Source organism: Ornithorhynchus anatinus, chromosome 6 (genome assembly GCF_004115215.2).
Source record: "Ornithorhynchus anatinus isolate Pmale09 chromosome 6, mOrnAna1.pri.v4, whole genome shotgun sequence".
Classification (NCBI taxonomy): domain Eukaryota; kingdom Metazoa; phylum Chordata; class Mammalia; order Monotremata; family Ornithorhynchidae; genus Ornithorhynchus; species Ornithorhynchus anatinus.
Window position 1 is genome coordinate 30,626,885 of NC_041733.1, and position 25,948 is coordinate 30,652,832.

General features: G+C 43.8%; 1 protein-coding gene and 1 non-coding gene across 7 annotated transcripts in view; one reads left to right on the plus strand and one right to left on the minus strand.

Annotated features, from left to right (window-relative positions):
* The window catches only part of AFF2 (AF4/FMR2 family member 2), a 626,935-nt gene that overhangs the window by 11,122 nt on the left and 589,865 nt on the right, over positions 1–25,948 (minus strand). For all 6 annotated transcript variants that reach the window (XM_039912362.1, XM_039912363.1, XM_029067285.2 and 3 more), the window contains 9 exons: positions 24,501–24,663; positions 20,106–21,137; positions 19,215–19,336; positions 12,937–13,159; positions 11,650–11,786; positions 8,859–8,922; positions 6,089–6,225; positions 3,438–3,509; positions 2,987–3,080 (listed from right to left, as the gene is read on the minus strand). In XM_039912362.1, the coding sequence (XP_039768296.1) occupies positions 2,987–3,080; positions 3,438–3,509; positions 6,089–6,225; positions 8,859–8,922; positions 11,650–11,786; positions 12,937–13,159; positions 19,215–19,336; positions 20,106–21,137; positions 24,501–24,663 (2,044 nt within the window). The remainder of the gene's footprint in view (positions 1–2,986; positions 3,081–3,437; positions 3,510–6,088; positions 6,226–8,858; positions 8,923–11,649; positions 11,787–12,936; positions 13,160–19,214; positions 19,337–20,105; positions 21,138–24,500; positions 24,664–25,948) is intronic.
* Positions 23,719–23,856, plus strand: LOC114813025. The gene has a single exon (XR_003760636.1). It is a non-coding gene; the product is annotated as a small nucleolar RNA SNORA7 (small nucleolar RNA).

Sequence of the window (25,948 nt, forward strand, 5' to 3'; positions counted from 1 at the left end):
AATTCCTTTCTGTATTTGCCTCCCCCATTAAGCCGGAAACTCTTTCAAGACAGGGATCATGTCTACCAACTCTACTGTGCTCTCCCACGTGCTTAGTACTGTGGTCCGCACACAGTAAGCTCTCCGTAAATACCACTGATGGATCGATTCAGAGTGACTGAACACCTGAGCCCGTTATTGGGCAGGGATTGTCTCTATCTGTTCCCGAATTGTACATTCCAAGCGCTTAATACAGTGCTCTGCACATACTAAGCGCTCAGTAAACACTATTGAATGAATAAATGAATCCTTTACTTCCAAGAAGCTTATTAGGTAGTAGGTTGAAAAACAAAAGGAAGCATTTTTCCAGAAAGCTAGTAGTACACACATGGAATTTGTACTTCAGGAAGATGTGCAGAAAATATCTAAAAAAGGGGATAGATTTATGGCTGATAGTCATATTGGGCAATTTGAGGCATATCAACTGGTACCTGAGGATGGATACCAAGAAGAGATGCTGTTTTCAGTGTTGGAGACAGAGCCAGGGATTGCTGGACCACTAGTATGACCCACTATGATGGGTACTGTGTCCTAAAATTGCTTTGCTTTAAAAAACGCAATTTATCTTTTAAAATGTTCTTGCAGGCTCACTAAGGGTTACTCCTGGCGCATCAATTCAGAAGCGAGTCAAAATGAGAAGGAGCACTGCCTACCAGATAGAGCACAGGCCTGGAAGTCAGAAGGACCTGGGTTCTAATTCCAGCTCTGCCACTTTATCTGCTGGGTGATCTTGGGTAAGTCACTTAACTTCTCTATGCCTCAGTTACAACATCTGTAAAATGGGGATTGAGACAGTGAGCCCCATGTAGGACAGGAACTATTAGCAGGGACCTGATTAGCTGGACACATAGTGCCTGACACATAATAAGCTCCTAAAAAATAACCTTTAAAAAAACAGATTGGAGTTTTCTAATAGCAGAAACACTTTCGATACCAAAAGGCGCCTATTTTGAAAAATCGAGGTTTCGTTTTTTATCGGGACCACCAGATTGGGTCACATATCACGAGCCTAACCCCCCACAGCTCCTGATGTCCACATTTGCCCTCCACCTCAGGCGGTCATCACATTTATGGTTTTTGTTGGCCTGGTCTGTGATGGGCACATTTCGAACCCAAGCGTGCTGCTCTGCTCCTAATAATGATGCTGGTATTTGTTAAGCGCTTAGTATGTGCCGAGCACTATTAAGGGAAGCAGCGTGACTCAGTGGAAAGAGCACGGGCTTGGGAGTCAGAGGTCATGGGTTCGAATTCCGGCTTTGCCACTTGTCAGCTCTGTGACTGTGGGCAAGTCACTTCACTTCTCTGTGCCTCAGTTACCTCATCTGTAAAATGGGGATTAAGACTGTGAGCCCCACGTGGGACAACCTGATCTCCCTGTATCTACCCCAGCACTTAGAACAGTGCTAACAATACTAACAAAAATACTAACTATTCTATACGCCGGGCACTTCCTAAGTGCTGAGCACTGTTCTAAGCACTCAGAACACTAGAACACTGTAGAACACCGAGTCCTGAGAAGCAGCTTGGACTAGTGGGAAGAGTCCAGGCCTGGGTGTCAGAGGCCCTGGACTCTAATCCCTGCTCTGCCACCTGCAGACCTTGGACAAGTCATTTCACTTCTATGGCTTCCCTTTCCTCATCTGGGGAAGCAGCATGGCTTAGTGGAAGGACGGGCTTGGGCGTTAGGGTCATGTGTTCTAGTCCTGGCTCCACCATTTGTCAGCTGTGTGACTTTGGGCAAGTCTCTTAACTTTTCTCTTAAGACTGTGAGCCCCACATGTGACAAACTTGTTTCTACTCCAGCGCTCTGTACAGTGCTTAGCTCAAAGTAAGTGCTTAACAAATACCATTATTATTATTATCTGAAAAATGTGGACTCGATAATACCTGTCAGCCTGCCCTCTTAGACATTGAGCCTCACGTCGGGGACAGGGACTGGTGTCCTACCTGATCATCTTGTACATACCCCAGCGCTTTGTACAGTGCTTAGCTCATAGTAAGTGCTTAACAAATACCATCATCATTATTATTATCAAATTATGCCCCGATCAACTCTGCTGTGGTGCAAGCAGGATGTCGAGGGAGGAAGTCACAGCCCCGGCCAGAGACTCAGCCTGAAAGTGGCAGCCCTAGCTTGAACCACTCAAGAAGTCAGTATGTTGTCCCATGTTCAACCATGTTTGGCTCCTCCCTGCCTGTGATTTGACATGTGGGTTAAGCACCTCATAGTTTGCCCTCTTTGAGGGATGTTAGCTGGCCACGGTGTCTGATGTTTAGCCCCATGCCACACTGAATCTGTCTGTTGCAGGCTCTTTTTTCCTTGGGTCTACAGGGAAGACCAAATATGAGCTAATGAAAAAGGTTAAAGAATATACATACACATATATTTATGTGGGTCGAAAGAACATATATCTATATTTATGATATATACAAGCTACAGAGTTTCAGAGGATGGTCGAGATATGAGGGAGCCTCACAATAGCTCGGCGAGGGTTGCTGTGTCGGGAAACCCATTCTTTTAGGATCTATTTACCCCTACGCAGAAAGAGACGGTGGGCACAGGACTCAGTAAACAGACAGTAAGTGCTCACCCAAAGGGCCTTCGGTGCAGGGAACTAGAGGCGGTCAACTCTGACTACTGTAAACACGATTCACAAATACCACTGCACCTGCCACGGGCCATTTTGTCAATCAGGAAAATATCTGTGAACTTGAACTATGCTATTCTCTATCCCCAGACCAAATAAAACTTCAACCTACTGCCGAGTCCCAGAGGAGGGACGGTAGGGACACGGCTGAAATGAGAAAAAAGGTTCAGTCCTATGCAGGTGCAACCTTGCTGACAAAAGCCTTTTCTTTGTCACCTGACATTTAATAACACATCTGTCATATCCCATTAGTCATTTTATTCACCATACACATCCAAATTATACGAAATAAGGATTACCTTAAAATATTCCATCAGCGATCTGGAGTACTTCATAGCATGGTCCTTCTTTAGTTTAAACATTCTCAAGTAGAGAAGTGATAAGCATCGATAGCTGTGTTAATTAGGAAAGGATTATGTTAATTCCAGTGTTTAATGAAACCTATAAACTGTAAAAGAAAAATGCTGATCTATATTTTGCAGCTTCTCTCCTAAGGTTAGATTGGAAAACATAAGTAAATGAAGAAAAATTTAAAAAATGGGGGGAGAGCATTAAAATCTCATCTTGATAACAGTATAAATTAGAAGGCTAAATGTTTAGTCAGCTACTGAAGAAATCCATTAGTTATCCTTTAATAGTTTAACGGAAAACAAGAATAACGATCTGGCGTAAAATGCTTAAGTAATTCACTCGTTTTAAAGTCCTTCTTCAGGATTTTTGCTATTTCTACATTGTCTCAGTGGGACTCACCATAAAACTGCTAGTTTCTTGTCACCTTCTGTGGCAGAGGAGCCTGTGAAATTCTTGAGTCTCATTGCATACCTACGGGAAAGGTGAGGAGAACCAAAATCGGACATTAGGTTCTTAGAATACTTTTACTTCTTTTTTTACCCTCTAGATAAAATGGTTCAAAACTGAGAGTGCTTTGTTTTGTGCCAGGAACGAACCACAGGATAATGACCCAGACATACCCTGTCTATAAATATGTAATGATAACGGTCTAAGCATTTCACCATGATGGAAATGATGGAACATCCAGAAATCAGTCCCGGAGAACTAAATAGAATCCTGAGCCCTTTTTCTGGGAAAATGCTGTGAAATATTTTGAGTCTCTAAATGCTGCAGAAATAATGTTTCTGGGAACGTTTTACCTGAGCAACATTATTAGTTTTCAATGAAGAGTGAGCAAGAAAAAAAAAATGTCGGTCTCAGCTCTGTTCATGACAGAAGAAGTAAATAACGTGCAATTAGGTCTGACTTTGTAGCACTGTGGGGTTTGAAGAACACATTTAAAAAGCCCGGCCTAATCTCACCTGAAAGTCTTTTTAAGATATCTTCTCTGGAAAGAGATCTGAAGAGAGGAAAGGTCAGGTTCACTGATTTTTAAATTCTGCCTCCATTAATTTATATGTTTGTATACTTTCTATTTCCTTTCTTTTCAATTGCTCCTGTCCCACATTTGGGGTGATAAAAGGTTGAGGAGTCCTGGGTTTTTTTTTTTTTCCTCCTTAACTGAACAGACCTCATTCCCTGCATTTAGGCTCTTGAAAATCAATTCATCGCATAAAATCATTGTTCTGAGCCTTAATGCAATTTCACAGGTACTTGTGTTAGAATAAGTAATAGGGTTCAGCGTTGCATAAGAAAGTTTAAAGGTATGCAGGCAGCCCTGATGAATTCTCATTTGCAAGGAGGTAATGGAGTGCAGGCTCCTACCGTTCTGCAGCCACCCGTTTGCTTGCTAACAGGACTTCCCTCTAGTGTCTCGGCTCTCTATCCCTTTTGCTTTTTGTTAACTGCTCCCGTCCAGCTGAACGGACCCTTTCGAACGGAAGGGCCTGTGGACTTGATATGTGTCCCCTCTTGTCAGCTACAGTATTAAGCAAAGGCATTTTTATCATGCCACAAAGCTACCTGATCCTGATGGTTGGGTCCCGGAAATATCAAGTCATTGTGATGCCCCAATTGTTTTCCCAGATACATTTCTATGGCAGGTACCCAAGTCTCAGAGCAACTATAATCCCTGAAATGAAGAAAATAGGATTCGCTCTGCAGCCAAAATAATGCAGGGGGGAGAGTAATAAAAAAAACCTCTTCCACACCACTTAAAAACTACCTTCGCATTACATTTGCCAACTTGCAATTCACATCGGAAGCAACTAGTTAGTGTATCTTCAACTGCTTCGTATGTGACCCAGAGAATGACAGATCCCACCCTAGTTTTCCAGGTAGACATTATCCTGAACTCCAAATGCCTAAAGATGTTGGCCGAAACACCTGAATCCGAAAATATCGGGGATTGGCCAATGGGTTTGCTCCCCTTCCTGTGTGTCAGTGAAGGCAGAGCAGAGTGGTGGAATTCTGACATGGGCAAAGTGGCATGAAGAAGGTATGGAGATTTTGCTTGACTTGCCCTACTTATGAGGGGTTCACTTGGATCTGCAGATGCTCTGGGAACATCATTTTGCTTGTTTAGTTCCCTCTTTTTTTTTGATCTTACAGAGTGCACACCAGGATGGCATGCAAGCTAAAGTTTGCCCATTGTTGGTTGGTAAATGAAGCAGCATCTTCTACGTATACATGCTTAGTCACAATGTAAAACATGAACAGCATTATGGGCTGAGAGACCGGGAGGGTTACTGAAATAACAGCCTGTGATAGGGAAAAACAAAAAAACAAACCAATGCTTTGCCCAGTTAAGAAAAATGGAATTAAAACTATTTTAGAGCAGTGATTTTCCAGATACGATCGGTTGATTTTCAAATACTAATTTGGTTATTGTTGTTCTCTAGAGCTAACCACAAGGATAACTCCATGGTTTAAACCAACAATCCGGGATGATTTCATTAAAAAAAAAAGTAAATGAAGATAACCCATTTTGGAGTTAATTATTCTCTCTCCTGTCTTCCTGCCCCTGCCCTGGATTCAAAAAAGGTACTCTCCAGCTGTGACCTTAAATGCCAAGTTTCAGTTTGCAGCAATTTTTTATAGCCAAGTTATAAGCTCCTGGAAAATAGCGTTTATAATAGAAATCCTGATGGACACACTTTAATGTTTTGAATGATAAAACTACACCTTTTAAAAGACAAGTGTCATTGCCAAACGGTGAAATTACTATACTTTACTTCCACCCACTACATTTCAAATTTAATTTTATGAATATTGCAAATTATAACACTCACATTATAACCTCTAAAGGGGATAATTTATAAAAGCAGTGTCCATCAATTATAAATTTTCCGTGACATTACTAAAATGGCAAGAACTAATTATGATGACTTCTGAGATAAAGATGCCTTGGACAAACCATTAATATGTTGAAATGATATTTTTTAAAACATAGCAGGTTCTAATTATGACTGAAATGAGATTACAAAAACGATCACAGAAAGGGCATTAACCTGATGAGTTCTACAGTCTCTGAGTACATGGTGTATGGAGATTTTGCTTCTAGGGGATCTCGCTCCATAGCGTTGCCACATTCAATGAAGGAGAGGCCTGCATCGGCATAATTCACGGCTTTGCCAAACTTCTCCAGCTGAAATATGAAAACAACATAAAAATGATGGTTCCTTCTTTATTTCAGATAAACCTGGAGGAATTCCAACGGGGGGGGAACCTGCCTATTTCCTAAGGGACAACGGCTCATTAAAAATGAGGGGACCGATTAAGCCGAACCGTACTTCGACCAATAACTCTGCAAGCTCGGATCTTCCGTGGTTCAGAAGTCATTCTGGGCACCGGCACGTGCGAAGGTAAGTCACGCTGTTGCCGTTTGTCATGAAAAATGAGAATTGTAGTAAGACTGTTGACAAAAATCTCATCGCATATTGTAAATGATGCCCAGAAATAGTGTCAGGAAGCTAAAAATATAGCACCACTAAATATTTTATTTTAGAATTTTATTGCAAAAGGATTTATCCATGATAATGGTCATGATTAAGCTGACTTAGACATACTGATTTCTTTTTTATGGGTAATGAATATTATAGATGACATTTTTATAGTGAGTATTTTATAACAGTATTTAACATTTTCAATTTTTGATAGCTGGATGTAAGAATTCCACTAATATGTAAAAGAGCCAGTGATATAGCTTTAGCTATTCAAATGTTCAATCCAAATATTTTTCACGTAATGGAACAGATCAGTTTACAAGGTGGTAGAGGAGTTGTCCATAACAACCGATTAAGTATGAAATGATAAATATAGTGATCTGTATTACTGTACTGCTAAAACGGTTCTCTTCAAAACAAAGAAGCAGTGTGGCCTGGAAGGCGGGGAGGAGAGAAAGAGCGTGCATAGACACACACAGGACTGAGAATCAGAAGACCCGCTCACTAAAATGGGGATAAGATACCTGTTTTCTCTCCCCCTTAGACTGTTCTCGTCTGTCCGTCTCCCCCGATTAGACTGTAAGCCCGTCAAAGGGCAGGGACTGTCTCTATCTGTTACCGATTTGTACATTCCAAGCGCTTAGGACAGTGTTCTGCACATAGTAAGCGCTCAATAAATACTATTGAATGAATTGTGAGCCCTGTTAATCTGTTTAACTTGATCTATCCCATGCTTAGGCACAAAATAAGCACTTGCCTAACACAACTGTGCCTCCTATTTCCAACCAATGGATTACCATCCTCTAGCCTTTGTGAAGAGCTATGTAAGTATTTACTCGCACTAAACTCAGTCTCTCACCCAAAACTAATCGACAACCCAAAACCTTTTTTCCTCTCCGTTAATACAACAGTTTTCACAAGTTATCAGACTCCAAGCCTCACTAGTCTCCCCTCCCTCGTCATCCCCCCCGTAGAAGCAGCGTGGCTCAGTGGAAAGAGCTCAAGCTTGGGAGTCAGAGGTCATGGGTACGAATCCCGGATCGCGCCACTTGTCAGCTGTGTGACCTTGGGCAAGTCACTTAACTTCTCTGTGCCTCAGTTACCTCGTCTGTAAAATGGGGATGAAGACTGTGAGCCTCACATGGGACAACCTGATTACCCTGTATCTACCCCAGTGCTTAGAAACAGTGCTCTGCACATAGTAAGTGCTTAACAAATACCAACATTATTCTTGAAAATCTGAATTTTGAAAGTGGCTTTCTTTCAAGTAGAAAATGGTCTTTTCGTTCCGTAATCCATTGAGAGATGAGCACCTGGGTCATTTGGACATTACTACTGCTACTTAAAAATAATAATAATTATTAATAATAATAATGTTATATTTGTTAAGCACTGTACTAAGTGCTGGAGTAGGTAATAGATAATCAAGTTGGGCAGTTTGTGACAATTCACACCATCAAAAAAACAACAATCGTGTAGCTGCAGCTAATACCTGAGCAACATTATTTAACCAAAAAAAAAAAAAATGTACACCGACAGTGGAACAAGGCAGGGTTCGTCGGCATTTGGAGTTAGTTGCCAACAAGTTATACTGCCGTGTTTGGCTTGGCATTCCATCAGGATCACACTCGATGTCAAACTACATATGACAACAAAGCCTCGCCTGCAGGCAACGTGATGTGTGATGCCTTTTCATATTTGTTCTGCTTCAGAAATACCCCTCATTGTGCAGGGCTTAGTCAAAGGTGAGGAGATGAAAGACAGGTCAGCACTCTCCGAAAGAATCGGGCCAGAAAGAAATGCAGAATGACATAGCATGTTTAGGTCATCGTGAGCCTGAGTGGGTAAATATTTGTAAGCAGAGGACAGGCAGGCTATGTCAGAACCGTGCGTGTGTTCTTAAAAGGTCATTCAGCTGCAAGAGCCGTTGCCGACTGGCTTCTGGGAGTCTCCTCTGCGCACACACATTAGTGTTCTCCATGATCAAGTTCATTATTCAGCCAGGCTTAAATTATCAGGCTGGGATGCCAGCTGCAGAAGACTTGCTCATTGATAATCAGGGTGACCTACCCAAACCCCAAGCTTCAGGCCTGTAAGAAAAGTGTAGAGTAATTTCTGAGGAACTTGAGCGACTGCTCAAGCCCGGTCAGGGGCCTGCAAGTATAACTGAGTCAGAATGCTTAGTCTCAGAAACAAAATAGTTCCAGTCACCTTTTGTCCGAAGGGGCAGATTGAAAGAAAAGCGAGACTTGGTCTGGCTAATGGCAGCTTACTTAGGATACGTTTTCGTCAAAGGCATAAATAGATAAAGGGAGGCAGGAGGGATGAAACTTACCAGTGCATCAGCTTTGTGCTTTAGTTTCTTAGCCTCCTGCATGTAATAATCTGCATTGTGTAGCCTAAACAAACAAAAGGCATTCATTCTTTCAGATGGCAGTGCTTATGCTTTTCCTCATTTGATTAAAAGACTGAAATTGTCTAAATATTTTTGCTGTAAATCTTGACACAATACCCTGAAACATGATGACAAATACATCCACTCATATTATGACAAGCCACCACACAGAAAGATGCATCAGATACCAAAATGGGAGCATTCGCCTGTTTCCAAATAGATCAGAGCTTCAGAACTTTTCTATCATAAATTTCTACACAAAAAAGAAATACGATTTGGGATTTAACTTTGGTAGAAACCTCAAAGCAAAAGAAGGAAACAAGTGGAGAAACGTAAAGGGAAAAATAGTCATATTATTTCTAGCCTAATGTCTCAATAGATGTTTATTTGCAAGGCACTAAAGGTCATGGCTTTCTTTCCTCTTTACCCACCTGTTGCAGCTCTATCTGTTTTCTATACACAGATTTCTAATCTGCAAGTTATTATAAATGTATTGGGGAATTCATAGTCAAAAAAATAACCTAAATTAGGCTGTGTCTTCATAATACCATTTTAACGTTCCTAAATATGGTCAGCCACCATAGTGAGATAGAGGGCAGGGGGGTCCCATTTGTTTTGCACTATGGCCCAGTGATTGTGATTTGAAAGGCCCACGCCAGTTTGTTTCCACGCACAAAGTGGGTGTGGTTGTCAAGGCAACAGTAGAAAACCAGTAACTTTGTTTTTCACAAGGGGGAAGAGAGCTTGGGTGCCATCCAGTCCTGCCCTATCAGTGGAGCTGGCCCCTTCAGCCCCTAAACCTGAGCCACAGGGCCACTTGCCCTTCTCAGTTGGGGTGGCTGAGTTACTCACCTGTTGCAGCTACCCTGGGCAGGACAGATGAGTTGTCTACTCAAAGCCTTATTAAAAATCACATCTCCTCCCAGAGGGCTTCCCTGACTGAGCACTTATTTCCTCTCTCCCTCTCCTTTCTGCGTCACCTGTGCACTTGGGTTTGTGCCCTTTTGGCGATCAGCTCCCACAGATGTTGGCTTCCCCTGTTTGCATTGGCTTACCCTTCTCCTCCTCACCCCCATTCTTCAACTTGGCACCTAGGATAGTGCACTTCTCTGGCTCCAAGGTGCAGGGGAAAGGAGGAGAATGGGAGAGCCTTTGTGCTCTCTGGATCCAGTTCTCCCTGCCTCCCATCGCTCCCTCCTCCTCCCTTTTCTCCTGCTAATTTCCTTTACCTCTTGCCCCTACGGTCAGTTGGCCTAAGGAAAACGGGACAAGGGTCCTGCCTCCAATCTGGCTTCCACCCCATGGAAACTGCCTTCTCTAAGGCCACCGCTGAACTCCTTCTTGCCAAAGTGGAGAAGCAATATGGTCTAATGGTTTGAGCACGGCCTGAGCGTCAGAAGGACCTGGGTCCGGATCCCTGCTCCTCCACTTGTCTGCAGTGTGACTTTGGGCAAGTCATTTTACTTCTATGTGCCTCAGTTAGCTCATCTGTAAAATGAGGATTAAGACTGTGAGCAACCTGATTACCTTGTATCTACCCCAGTACAGTGCCTGGCACATAGTTTAAGCATTTAATAAATGCCATTAAAAACAATTCAACTGCCCCTACTCCATCCTAGTTTTTCTTGGCCTCTCAGCTGGCTTTGACATGTGGACCACCCCCACTCCTTAAAGCATTCTAACCTTGGTTTCACTGACACTGTCCTCTCCTGGTTCTCCTCCTATCTCTCCAGACACTCCTCTCTCTCTTTCACAGACTCTTCTTCTGCCTCCCACCCTCTAACTGTGGGAGTCCCTCAAGATTCAGTTCTGGGTCCCCTTCTATTCCTTATCTAAACCCACTCCCTTGGAGAACTTTGACTATCAGCTCTACACATATGATTACCAAATCTACCCCTCCAGCTCTGACCTCTTTCCTTCTCTGCAGTCTCGCATTTCCTCCTGCCGTTGGGACATCTCAACTTGGATGCTCTGCTGACCCCTCAAACTCAACATGTCCAAACAGAACTCATCTTCCCACCCAAACCGTGTCCTCCCCATGATTTTTCCATCACTGTAGACAACACCAACATCCTCTCTGTCTCACAAGCCTGTATGGTCGGTATTATCCTCCCCCTCTAGACTGTAAACTCCTTCTAGACCATAAACTCCCTCTAGAACGTAAGCTTGCTATGGAAAGGGAACATGTCTGCTAAGTCAGTTGCACTGCACTCTCCCAAGCACTTAGCACAGTGTTCTGCACACAGTAAACACTCAATAAATACCATCGATTATCCTCAACTCATCTCTCTCAGTTCCCCTCCCTCAGCCCATTTGGGGATTAGCAGGTGGGTTTTCTGGGCTCACTGCATTACTTAGCCATGAGCCAAATAGATGCCACAACTAATGTCATCTTAAATTATTTAAAATTATGTAAGCAAAATGATTGAAAGTCCATCTTTTTAAAAACCTTTTTGTAGAAATCATTCTCAGCACTTGGCAAGTAATATCCCTCACACATGTTGTGAATTAAGTGGTTCTCCTGAATGCAGGGAGTCTATGAGTAGAGAGGGATTTTATGACAGACATATCATCTTCAGAAGATGCATGGACTTTTTTCTTCCCTGTTTAAGAATATCTGTTTTGAGGCTCTATTCTGGACAATAGCTTTTGAAGCCTTCCAAATTCAGGACTTAGAAAAGCGAAGCCTCCTGCATAAAGGAAAATAACGGAAATGTGTATGAAAACTCACATGTCATCAAATGAGATTTTAGGTCTTCTGGAATCAGAGCTTCCATTGGACAGGGTGGGCACTGTAGACCAAATAGTCATCTCCAATTGACCGCTTTCAAGAAGGCCACTTGCTGGCCTATTGTGAGATTCTTCCTCCTGTGAAAAAGAGCTTTTATTAGCTTTGTGGAGGGGTCAAAGTTTAAATAGATGCTTTGACTAGAAAACCTACTAGAACAAATGGAAGAAAACAAGTGCAGCTTAAGGTTAAAATTAAGATACTGTGGCAATTTATGAGCCTCATGATCACCCTCTTTCGACAGCAAACACCGAATTAATCTAGTGCTATGTTTACATATCGCTTCCATGTGTGACCCCATTTACACCTTTGGTTCAGTTTGCATGCTAACTTGCATGGATCCACTCCACAGAGCTACTAAAGGGTTAAGAGTTTGAAGAAAAGGAGATTGGAATTCATGATTTTATGTCACCGAATGAAACAGGTATTTAATCAAATGCAATTTTTTAACAGTCTAAAAATTTTGTATTCAGCTTAGGTAAACTCATGATGGGTAACCCCTAAGAAGGCAAACTCATTATAGCAGTTTCCACCAAGAAAATCCTTACCTCTCTTCAGAACCTGATAAACCAGCTAAAAGGGATTGAGGGGAAGTGGCCCTGCTGTTTACATAGGGCTGTTTATTGGTTTACACGTGTAGTTCATTTTGCCATTGATCCGGGTAGAAGGTGTGCGCATTGCTCTCCCAGCTTGAAACCAAGTGATAGGATAATATCGGACTCCAGAAGGAGTCGGGGAGACGAGAGGACGAGATGCAAAACAATAATAATAATGATAATGGTATTTCTTAAGCGCTTACTATGTGTCAAGCACTGTACTAAGCACTGGTGTAGTTACAAGATAATCAAGTCCCACATGGTGCTCACAGTCCAAGTACCAGGTATTGAATCCCCGTTTTGCAGGTGAGGGAACTGAGGCACAGATTACTTAAGTGACTTGTCCAAGGTCACACAGCAGACAAGTGATGGGGCAGATTTTAGAAGCCAGGTCCTCTGACTCCTGGACCGGGCTCTTTCCACCAGGCCACACTGCTTCTCCCCTGCAAAATGCACGGAACTCTTTATCCGCTAAGTAGGGTTGGGGTAACCCAACACAATTGAGAACCGTTTGAGGAGGTCAAAATCCAATGGAGAAGAAGCGAAAAGGGAAATGGGAGCAAAAGCCAAGTGAGGAGCCTTGCTTAACGAGTTAATTTCTGCTAGCTTGTGGGGAGGGGACCTCAATACTTACATAAACACCTTTGAAATTAGAAGATTTGCTCTCATTTTTTCTGTGTTTAGAAGTGGAAGATGAGCTGGGGGGTGCTGTAGAACTGAGGACACCGTTATCCGGACAGAAGGAGTTGTTCTCCATGCTGTGTCTCCGGTGCACGGGTTCATCCAACAGTGGGGAGAGCGGAGGGGGGAACAGCTTCTCTTCTCTCTTCTTTGTCATCTTTTTGACAGAATTACTTCTGAAAACAGAAGAAAGTTTGGATTTACAAACGTTCTCTCCATTCGCTGCAAATCTGTTTCACCAAGACAATGATATTTAAGGTCATATTGGTAGCTAGTATGATGAATGCTTTCATCTTTTACCGATGATGGTCTTCCAATGTATGCACGCATGCTGAAGAGTAAATTTCTGTCTAGGAAATGGAAGCCGTGATAAGCGAAAGGGTAAAACACAGTAGTCTGCGTACAATTTGCAGCCTTTTGAAAATGCAACTAACTACATTTTTAAGGTTAATAGAATGAATAGTAACCCTACCCCTTTTGTGGGAAGGTTCCTCCCCCCCCCTTTTTTTTTTTTGGTGGAGTAATCTAGCTACACAAACACCTGTTAAATGACACAAAATACTATGACTGGAAGGCTATGATCTCAAGATATATGCGGTTGTATGATCTGCATACTGCGATAACCTGAATTAGACAAGTCATAAAGCACGGCATCTGGACGAACGGCAAGTTTTGCCTCTGCTACAAAACACAATCATTACTTGACCTAAAGTCCCTGGAAATATCGAAGGCCAAATCCGATGTCTCTCGTTGTTGAAACCCTATTTAAACAGTACACTTTGAATCATTTTACCAAGCTCCTGAGGCTGCTTATCTATTTGGCTTAAATATTTTCCAGCAAATGCACAGAGGCTGCAGAAGGGAAACAACAAAACAGTCTTCCGATTCACATGCTAATTTGGTCATGGATTTTTATTTTAGTTACTGTCTTAGCCTGGCCAATGAAGATTACTAGAATTTTAATCCTTTCTTGATCACTAATATTGCACCGTCTAAGCATTTACTTTCCATTATTATTGACTAAAATTTTCAATAGAAAATTAAGTCAACAAGAATTTATGCTTTTCTCTTGGTCAATTTCAGTCAGTGTCAGAAAATATAGATTTACGATATTTCAAGGCAACAAATCAAAGACGAACAAGCAGTCAAGCGGCCTGATGCTGGTGGCAGTCAATACCATCTTCTCGTTCCAGTTCAGCAGTGTTGCACAAATTTGCCGATTTTAATAACATTTGTCATCCTCTCTCTTTCATTTGTTTCATAATTGTGGTCTTTATATCAATTTCAGTCATGTGGAGGAACTCAAAATTCTTTAAAACGTTTTGGCTAATACCTTAATTGACTAAAATTAATTTAAAAAATCTGTCAACAGATTTTTCATTGTTATTTCCATGGAGAAGCAATTTCAAGAAAGTTATGATACTTGATTAAAGTGGTCCTTGACTAAAATTCTTTGCTGTATGAAAGCGCCACTGTGGCACCAGCTAAATCATTGCAGAGATTTCGAAGATTCCCCATTCTATGCATATGGTTATGCCGAGGTTTACTATAGTGTCGTCAGCTGTAGCAGTCTTGCCCATTTCTAGCAGCCCCCAGGGTCTGTCCTGAGGGAACCCACAGAGGGTGTGTGAGACTGTATCCTCCTTCTAGACTGTAAGCTCGTTGTGGGCAGGGAATGTGTCTGTTGTTATGGTGTACTCTCCCAAGTAAGAGCTCAAGAAATACGACTGACTGACAGGAAGGGGAGAGGACAACTTGGAGGAGGGTTCTTTCTGGACAGAGAGGGCAGAAGCAATCATACAAACCCTGGCAGATCAAGGAACACCATTCTGAATTTTGATGTGGGCTGAATAGATCTCTTTAGTTTGGTTCACCTTATATTTAGCAATAGTAATAACATTTTCCAAACACTCACACTGTGCACAGCACTGATACACGGATGCTGAGTCCCACATGATGCCAGTCCCACAGCAGGCCTAGGCATCTGAGGCATCTGCCCTCATTTTCTCTAGGTTTTATTTTGGAGAAAGGTGGGAAGGGGAGCTGATGGGGGTGTTTTTTGTGACAGGGCCCAGACCACTGGAATGTGCCTCTTCTGAAAGACTGGCAGAATCTGAGGTTTTTTTTTCATGATTCAGCTTCTCCTCAGGAGTTGCTTTAAATACTAAAAAGGTGCTGGAGCAGTTATGTTGAGGGGCATTTTAGGAAGCTGTACTAGTGTGTCCACAGATATGAAGGGCGAGCATATTATGTAAATAATTTTTAGAATAAGAGCGCAGAGCAGCGAGGCCTAATGGAGAAAAGCAGCATGGACTAGTGGATTGAGCACATGCCTGGGTGTCAGAAGCACCTGGGTACTAATCCTGGTTCCATCACTTGTCTGCTGTGTGACCTTGGGCAAGTCACTTCACTTCTCTGTGCCTCAGTTCCCGCATCTGTAAAATGGGGATTAAGCCAGTGAGCCCCACGTGGGACAGGGACTGTGTCCAACCTGATTAATTTGTATCTACTTCAGCGCTTAGAACAGTGCTTGACAAATAATAAGGAACAGCATGGCCTAGTGGCAAGAGCATGGGCTTGGGAGTCAGAGGACGTGGGATCTAATCCCGGCTCAGCCACTTGTCTGCTGTGTGACCTTGGGCAAGAAACTTAACTTCTCTGTGCCTTAGTTACCTCATCTGCAAAATGGGGATTAAGACTGTGAGCCCCATGAGGGACAACCTGATTACCTTGTACTACTCCAGTGCTTAGAACAGTGTTTGGCACATAGTAAGCACTTAACAAATACCATAATAATAATTATTATTAAATAGCTTACAAAAAAGCAAAATCTGCTTGCTTACATAAGGTGCAGATGAATATGGGCCCTTTTTCCTTTTCAGAACAAAAAAAATTAAAATCAAGTTGATAACTTTTGGGCATCTTAGCTGCAGCAAATTTATGCCAAATCGCTGATGTTAAACAATAATCTGTGAAATCAATTGTTATCAGCAGTTAAACAGATTGTCACTATGCTTTGGGGCTGCTAATAGGCTCAGAAACTGGTCTTTGATGGCAGGCATCTCTAATTTTGAATGAATTTATCACAATAATTGCCCAGGCTGAATGGCTTAATCAGCTGACATAATTGTTAGTTAAATTATATTTATAATCCTGTGAAGAACACAGGCAAAGTTCCTGGCAAATACACGGGGGCAGTCGATAGTCGTTGGGATGCAAGGTTTATTCTGTTTGGGTGGGAAGGTGAGAAAGCCAATCAATTGTCAGGGAATGAAAATGCTCTAGTACGCTAGGCTCCCACCCTTTAGACTGTTAAATAACTGTTAAATGACCTCGAATTAAACGACTGTTGGAGTCATTTAATTAGCTGTCTTTTCAACAGCAGATTTCTCCCCTTCCCACCTTCACTCATGTCCACACCCTGCTGGCATTCATTGATATGAGGCTGTTCCTCCTCTCCTTGGTGAGGCAAAATCCTTGACTCTTCCTCCTTTACCAGCCTTGTCTTTAGATGGGGTTGGCGCTCCTTAAAGTGTTTAAACACATACTGAATAAAAATATGAAGGTGTATCAGGAGTAAATAGCTTTCTGAGTTCGCCCTCATAAGACGATATCACTCTTAAAAAAAAAAAAAAAGTGGGGACATTGGTAGGGACCAATCTCAATTTCTTAAGGGCAGAGATTGTGTTTGATATCTCTAGTGTACTCTCTCAAGAGTGTAATAATAATTATTATTATTATGGTATTTGTTAAGCGCTTACTATGTGCCAGGCACTGTACTAAGCTCTGTGGTGGATACAAGCAAATCAGGTTGGACACAATCCATGTCCTCTGTGGGGCTCACCGCCTCAATCCCCATTTTACAGATGAGGTAACTGAGGCACAGAGAAATCAAGTGACCAGCCCAAGGTCACACAGCAGACAAGTGTCAAAACCGGGACCTTCTGACTCCCAAAGCCATGCTCTATCTACTACGCCAAGCTGCTTCTCATAATAATGGCATTTGTTAAGTGCTTACTATGTGCCAGGCACTGTTCTAAGCGCTGGGATAAATACGATACTGCACATGGCATGCTGGATAAGATGGAAGGTACCAGTTAATGTCTGGCTTCAAGAGATCAATGGTTCTTAATATTATGGTACTTCTTCTTGGGTACTTTTTTTCTAAGTCTCAAGCTTAATTTTGGCTTATTTCTGGAGGTCATCTGAGCTGATGAATAGAACATTCCTAGGTGTGAAAGAAAATTTGGAGCCATTCAAAAAAATCTGCCTTCATACCCTCACACTCAGTGTTAGTCACATCGCAAGATCAACATGATAGCCCTGCAAAGCACACCCCTAATAATAATAATATTAATAATAATCACTTTGTTCCAAGCACTGGAGTTGATCCAAAATAATCAGGTTGGACACAGTTCCTGGCCCCCATGGGGTTCACAGCCTGATAGAGGACCTGGGTTCTAATCCCTGGCTCCTCCACTTGCCTGCTAGGTGACCTTGGACAAGTCACTTTACTTTTCGGTACTTCAGTTTTCCCGTCTGGAAAATGGGAATAAATTTTTCCTCCAATTTAGAGTGTGAGTTCCATGGGGGGCGGGGGCTGTGCCTGACCTGATTATCTTGTATCTACCCAACTGCTTAGTGCAGTACTTGGTACATAATAAGTGCTTAACAAATACCACAACAGTTATTATTATTTTGCTTAGAGACACTTGAACATAAAAGAACAGAAAATACCAGGATCTTTCAGACACTCAAGAATAAAATTAATGTCCTGAAAAATTATCTGAAAGTAACACAATGCTGAGCAACGAGGGAAGGGGAAAAGTGTGTTTATAACATAGAGAGAAAAAAGGAAAGTTTAAATTGGACCACAAGGGCAGCGAGAATAGATACTGTAGCTACATATCAGACTTTGGGAGTATCAATTCTTATTAAATCCAATCTACAGCATCATCGGATCAAATGGCAAGTTCAGTATTACTATATTAATACTATCCTACATTCTTGGTCATCTGTAGAAATGGGTCAAGAATAAGATAAATGAAATACGGTTATACCTAATTTTATTTTCCAGATTATCCCCAACCCTCTGTTTTTCTCGCAATTTGAACCCATCACACATTGTGTCAGCACTGCCAACAAGCTGCTGAACTGGTTGGTGTGAGACACTCCAGATTCAAGTTTAGCAGCAAGGAGAATACACGACACCTGGAAATCCTTTCCTGCCTCATCCCATTTCAGCTAGAGAAACCGAATCACCGGTTTCCTGGGTCTCTCAAAGTCAAAAACAGAGTTAGACTTTCGAATCCCGTTACTGCACTAACTCCTCCTTTCAGAGGTGGAGTTTTACGTAGGAGATGTTAATAATTTGGAGCAATTCAAGCCCCTAAAAGTTATTTTCGTAGATCGGGTCTGCTTCTTCAAAACAACACACGACCCTGCGTTCCAAATTTTAAAACGCTAAAAGGCAGGTTCTAGACAGTCTGAGCAAAAGAGCAAGGCAAGCGACCTTCATATCAGTGCCCTATAGGTGCGTGAATCAGATTCTACCCCAACTGGGGGGAGGGGGGCAGGTTCAGAGTGGCCCTTTCTTGGGGTTTCTGGTGACTCAAGTTGCTCTGCTTGCACGTGGCCCCAGGAAACATTCAAAAGAGGAAATGGTTAGCAGGAGGGCAGAGGAGGGTCAAGGAGCGCCCAATGGCTGGGGTTTTCCTCAGCGTGCTCTCCTGAGCCTGCCTCCGCCAGCAGCACTAGGAACCACGCTCCAGTCAGTCAATCGTACTTATTGAGCGCTTACTGTGTGCAGAGCACTGTACTAAGCACTTGGGAGGGTAAACTATAACAATGAAATCCCCTTGTCTCTTTATTGCTATTGTTCTTGTCTGTCCGTCTCCCCCGATTAGACTGTAAGCCCGTCATAGGGCAGGGACTGTCTCTATCTGTTACCGATTTGTACATTCAAAGCGCTTAGTACAGTGCTCTGCACATAATAAGCGCTCAATAAATACTATTGAATGAACGAATGAATGAAAAGACACATTCCCCGCCCACAACTCCAGAAACGCTGGGTTTCAGACCTCCAGCTCCATCCGCCACGACCAGGCACCACCCCCAGTCCAGCGCAGTGAGCAATTTCCATCTTTCATCAATCATGTCTCCTCGTAGGGTGCCGGGCTCTCTGAATCCTCTCTACATTTGGACGATCCAATTATGCAAAATAAAACTTACTCTTTTGTGCTGGTGAGCCTGTGATTAGGTATTGGCGAGATGCAAGGTGGAAGCAGGCAGGAAGTCGGGGCCTCCTCCAGGCGTGGTTTCTTCTCAGTGAAAGGATCCGAGCTCTCAGACTGCTGGAATAGAAAACAGCAGGCAGATATCACCACTCTACATACACAGTAAAATAACGTTCAGGGCCGGCAGCCACTGGCTTTTACTGGCGGCGATGTTTCGGATGGCAGCAGTGGTGAAAGATGTCCGTTAGATGGGTAAATTATCTGATGATCGTCCTTATCTGGAGATCCGCCCACGTACCTAGTGCTGAACTGTGATATGGACCCCTGATTAGGGACATGGGTACTGAAATGAATTACAGAAAAAGTCTCAGGAACTTTCACTTTCTCCCTCGCTTCCCACTTGCCCACTTTGGTTAAATCTTCCCAAGTGAATAACTTGAGGCTAAAATTAAAAACCATCCCACAGTGCCGTTCCACTGCTGGTGTTCATTTCCTAACTAACCTGGGTTAGCCTCTATATAGAAAGCTGCTTATTTCCTGTTCCAAATTATTCTTGCGTGGGCAAAATGAAAGATGTTGAAAAGTTGAAACAAGTAAGCTAAATTTAGCTCAAGCACTGACTTCCTGGCAGAGCTGACGAGTCAGATCAATTCTGTTCTAGGAGGGAGGGATCCTTCGGGACGTCTGGGACCTCCTTCGCCGCAAGGAGCTCCACAGCCCGCTCGGTCTCAGAGGCAAGACCCTGCTCGACCACGTTTGACCAGGGTCACCGGTGGGATTCCTCCCCCGCCGCTCCTATCGACCCCATTGGCAAAGAGACCCGGGGCAGGAAACCCCAAAGAGCCAATGCACCAGTTCGGGGGGCTGAGGCAGCCAGATGACTTACCTTGTGTTTCCTCTTGGATTTAGCGGAAGACTTTTCAGGGGGTGGAGGAGGGGGCGAGTCCCGGGACGGCCGTCTGTGCTTTGTGCTGCTCTCTTTGGGCTCGGTCTTTAAGGACACGGCCTCGAATGGCTCTTGTCCAGGAATCCTGGAGAGTAAACTAAGATCTATCTTCACCCAGAGGGATTTGAGCTCTTCGTATTCCCGAAGAGGGGAGAGGAGTTCATTTTGCACAATGGGAATGGGTGAGAAAAGCGGCTCTTCCAAGTCGTTGCCGGTCTGATCTATCGATGTGTTGCTGCTGTTGCTGCTGCTGCTTGTTAAGCTACTTACACTGAGGATGTTGCTATTTGATTCCTTAGATTTAACGGTACCGGTCGAACTGGGGCAAGTAGGCAACATTTTAACCTGTAAAATCTCTTCTTGGTCGGTGTTGGAATCGGAGGTCGACGAATCCGTCTCAATGAATTCGCGGGATTTGGGGACGATTTTGCTTGGGCCTCTGTACTTCTTCTTCTCCGGAGCCAGGGCTATGTTAGTCCTCGGTTCTTTCCTGGGGGCTGTTTTCCCGACGGCTGCTTTCGTCCGGACCTTCGGCTGCTCCGGTGGCTCGGGGACGTCTTTCTCTTTGGGCGTGCTGCTGGTATTATTTGGTTTGGGCCAGTTATAATCTTCGACGCTGGAAGTCCTCTCTACCTTTTTGGGCTGCTTTTTGCCTGTAGTCCTTTGGGAGGCCGGCTCATTGTGAGCTGGCGACTTTTGCTTGGAATTCTTGGCCTCTGGAGTTTTCTGGGTGACTCGCGGCCGGGCCTTCTCTCGGACGGGGCTGAGGAGTGCCCTGTCCTTGGCATCAGCCTGGGGTAGGCTGTTGTTGGGCTTCCCTTTACCTTGTCCCTCTGCCTGTTGGTTGCTGGGGAGTTGGGAACTGCTTTCACTAAGGGTCTCATTTTGGTTGCTGATAATTGTCTTATTGTGGGGGTTCACTTTATTCAGCCATTTATCAAGCTGCCATTTGTTGGTTGAGGGAGGTTCAGGCTGCAAGTGGACAAACAACATCCAAAAGTCTTAAAGAGGCGACGAGCTCAGGAACAAACCACAGTGTTAGCTGGGGGGTTTGGACAAATTGGAAGGAAGGGCAGGATAACCAGACGCTCAAAAATCCCCGGGTTTTTTTTTAATTGGTATTTGTTAAGCGCTTACTATGTGCCAGACGCTGTTCTAAGCGCAGGGGTAGATACAAGCTGATTAGGTTGGACCCAATACCTGTGGGGGTTGGGGATTGGACCCCATACCAGTCTTAATCCCCATTTTACAGATGAGGTCACTGTGGCCCACAGAAGTGAAGTGACTTGCCTAAGGTCACACAGCAGACAAGTGGCAGAACCGGGATTACACCCAGGCCCTCTGACTCCCGGGCCTGGGTTCTATCCACTAGGCCACACTGCACTTACTGTGTGCAAAGCACTGTGCTAAGCGCTGGAGTAGATGCAAGCTAATCCAAGTTGGATACAGTCCATGTGTCATATGGGGCTCACAGTTTTAATCCCCATTTTACAGATGAGATAACTGAGGCACAGAGAATCTATGTGACTTGCCCAAAGCAGTAGACAAGTGACGAAGCCAGGCAGGAACCTAAATTCTCTGGCTTTCAGGCCCGTGCTCTTTCCACTAGGCCACACTGCTTCCCATTTCTTGCTCGCCCTGAGATAAGCGTGCCCTGGGATCTGCAGTTTCCCCACTCACCAATCAGCTTGTCCCCTACCTTCACTTGAACAAGAGACAGAGTTAAGGGGTTGGAATACTGGCCCGTTTTCTTTGCAAAATCAAATACCTTTGGAAGTACAGACGTGCCCTTTGAGAGAAACCATCACTTCTAATAGATTTCAATCCAGATTCTTTTAGCATTTTATACCATCGAAAAGGTATCCAGTAGGGCTCATTCATTCATTCATTCAATAGTATTTATTGAGCGCTTACTATGTGCAGAGCAGGGTTACGCCCTGGCTCCTGTTCCCGGCAGGTAGCTTGAACTCCAGAGTGGGAAGACCACCGGCAGTTCGACCATGTTGTAATACCAAAGCATCACAGATTGCCAGGGTCAGAATGCTGCCTTTGTGGATCACTCTCTACTCAACTGTGCTGCCCTCTCTTCAGTGACCAAATTATTTGTGGAGAAGATTCATTAGAGGATCCAAAGGCTGCCTTAAACTGAGACACTTCTGCAAAGATATTTTTTTTTTTTGGAGGCGGGGTGGGGGTGGGTCATGCAATTTCACTCAGGGCTAGACTAACATTTTCTCCCCCGAGGAGAAATAGAAGCATTCCTTGAGAGTAATTTACATGTGTCAAAGCGTACCTTTGAGGGCCACATCTGTGACGCTTTAAGTCACAGAAAACATAATGCCCATTTTTACTTTTACTGCAATTTATTTATTTATATGAACATCTTTCTCCACCTCTAGACTGTAAACTAGTTGTGGGCAGGGAATGTGCTTATTGTTATAAGGAACTCTCCCAAGTGCTTAGTACAGTGCTCTGCACACAATAAGCGCTCAGTAAATACAACCGAATGAATGAAAAGGATAAGACTTGACTTCCAAAACAATCCTGTGTCTAGAATACGGCCACGCTCAGTTGCCAACATGTAGACATTCCATTTCGCTGTTAAAGTCATGCAACAGACCTCCACTTCCTAAACCAGACTCCTGCCAATCTGATCTACAAGGGCAGTCATTGGTAGTAAAGCTTATCCTTCTTTTTTAGCCATAAGAAGACACACTCCCTTACTATCCAGGAGCATGCTGCAAAAATATCTCAGCAGCCTTCAAGTGTCTATCAACTCTATTAGACCGTACTTCCTAAAGCGCTTAGTACACTGCTTTTCAGGCAGTATGCGCTTAACAAATACGATCGAGCTACGCTTCTCTTCCCTCCTGCCTTAGTTCAGCCTCAACAATAATAATAATGTTGGTATTTGTTAAGAGCTTACTGTGTGCCGAGCGCTGGGGTAGATACAAGGTAATCAGATTATCCCACGTGAGGCTCACAGTCTTAATCCCCATTTTACAGCTGAGGTAACTGAGGCACCGAGAAGTTAAGTGACTGGCCCGAAGTCACACAGCTGACAGGTGGCGGGGCCGGGATTAGAACCCGTGCCCTCTGACTCCTAAGCAGGGCTCTTTCCACTGAGCCACGCTACTTCTCCTAACAAGAACATTACCCCTTTAGACCCTTAACCCCTTTACCTCAGGTATAACTCCCTCTCTTTGCTTACCTTTCCCTCAGGCCTATAATCCTTTACCTCATCCTCTTTACGATGGCTCCGTTCCATTTCTCTTGCATCTCCTTTCTATTATCTGAACGCCTTCCTGTCTGTAGTCGCTCTTTTGATTCATTTTCATTTCGATTCATTTTATTTATTTATATTAAGGTCTGTCTTTCCCTCTAAACTGCAAGCGCGTTGTGGGCAAGGAGACCAACTCTGTTATACTGTACTTCCCGAAGCAGTTAGTATAACGCTGTGCACACAGTAAGTGCTCAATAACTATGACTGAGTGATTGTTTGATTGATTCCAACCAAATAGGTCGCTGAATTGCTCTAAACTGCAATTTCCTTCCCCTCCCAGGACCGCACCTGGAGAGTTTGGAGTAGTCTACCAGTCTCGGCTATGGGAGGGAGAGTCAAGCAGAGGCCCACCCATTCCATTCCTAGCTTTGGCAGTGGCTACTGAGTGGAAGGCAAACCGCTACAAGTCAAAACTCTCCCGTGCTGGGCAGCGGCGGCACAAGAGAGAGTCGAGGGCGGAGACTCAAGTTAACTATGCGGAAGAAAGCAATAATAATAATAATAATAATAATGTTGGTATTTGTTAAGCCCTCACTATGTGCCGAGCACCGTTCTAAGCGCTGGGGTAGATACAGGGTAATCTTGTCCCACGTGAGGCTCACAGTTAATCCCCATTTTACAAATGAGGTAACTGAGGCACCGAGAAGTGAAGTGACTTGCCCACAGTCACACAGCTGACAAGTGGCAGAGCAGGGATTCGAGCTCATGACCTCTGACTCCCAAGCCCGGACTCTTTCCACTGAGCCACGCTGCTTCTCTAAGGCAGTGGTAAACCACTTCCGTATTTGGACCAAGAAAACTCTCTGGATACACTACCAGGACGATTGCAGATGGAGGGGGGGCGTTCTGGGAGAGACGTGTCCGTGGAATCTCTATCGGTCAAAGACAACTCGACAGCATAAGACAAAATGAGCAAGTTCCTCGTGGGCAGGGAACGGGCCTACCAACGCTGTTGTACTGTGCTCCACACACAGTAAGTGCTCAATAAATTTGACTGATTGCTGATGCTGGAGACCCGAGCTGGGCGGGAAGAGGACTGAATTTAACTTTACCTCTGGGGTCGCGCTGCGAGACTCCTCGTTGCACTCACTGTCACTGGAGCTGCTTTCACTGTCCGAATCAGACTCAGAGCTACTCTCAGATTCACTGGAACTTCCCGATCCCCCACTGGAATGCATTAACGTTGCATTGTGCGCCGTCTGCAAAGGAAGACCGCTGAAAAACAAGAAAGAAACAATGTTCTTTGTAATTCTCCAGAACAAAGTGTGGGGTGCAGCTACGGTGGTTCAGCTTGTTGCGTATCCATTATCTAGGTGCCACAGAGCCTGCCTGGAGATGATACAACTGGCCTCAGAAAAGTCCAATGCCACAGCAAAAGCAGGTATGAGGCTTCTTCAATCCCGTGCATATTTACACCTTTTCCCATCAACAGTGTTACTTAAATTGTTGATCACCATTATCGGTTCAAATTCCAATCTGGAACTTCTGCTGATTCCCCAGATTGGAGTTGCAGAAGAGAAAACGCCAAGTGGCCGGAATCGAACTCTAGAATTCTCAGTTTAAGAGTACAAAGGCGAGATAGAGTGAGCAGGAGGAACCACAGGGAGCAAAGCGGCCTGCATTTCACTTAATATCTTTGTTTTTGTTTCAGTGAAGCTCCCCCTCCACTCTTTTGATTGAGTTTTCCTGCTCTTCCATTGAGTAACGCACTCCATCTCTTCTATAATTTCTTCTCGAAGAGGGAATGTGAAAATGCCAATAAATAGCACTCCCTTGGATTCTGCAGTTTTATATACATATATAGTAGTAGTAATAGTAATGATAATGATAATATTTAAGCGGTTACTATGTGCCAAGCACTGTTCTAAGCGCTGAGGTAGATACAGGTAATCAGCTTGTCCCATGGGGGGCTTACAGTCTCAATCCTCATTTTACAGATGAGGTAACTGAGGCACAGAGAAGTGAAGTGACTTGCCCAAAGTCACACAGCAGACAAGTGGTGGAGTTGGGGTTAGAACCCATGACCTCTGACTCCAAAGCCTGTACTTTTCCAGTAAGCCATGCCCCTTCTCTATAATATATATTATATAATATATATGTACATATATACTAATGATGGTATTTGCTAAGTGCTTAACTGTGTCAAGCACTGTTCTAAGCACTGGGGTAGATACAAGCTACTCAGGTTAGACACAGTCCCTGTCCCACCTGGGGCTCACAGTCTTAATCCCCATTTTACAGATGAGGTAACTGGGGCACAGAGAAGTGAAGTGACTTCCCCAAGGTCACACAGCAGATAAGTGGCAGAGCTAGGATTAGAACCCAGGCCCTTCTGACTCTCAAGCCCATGCTCTATCCGCTAGACCACGCTGCTTCTCGATATATATACGTATGTGTGTTTATTAATAATAATAATAATAATAATAATGTTGGTATTTGTTAAGCGCTTACTATGTGCAGAGCACTGTTCTAAGCGCTGGGGTAGATAGAGGGTAATCAG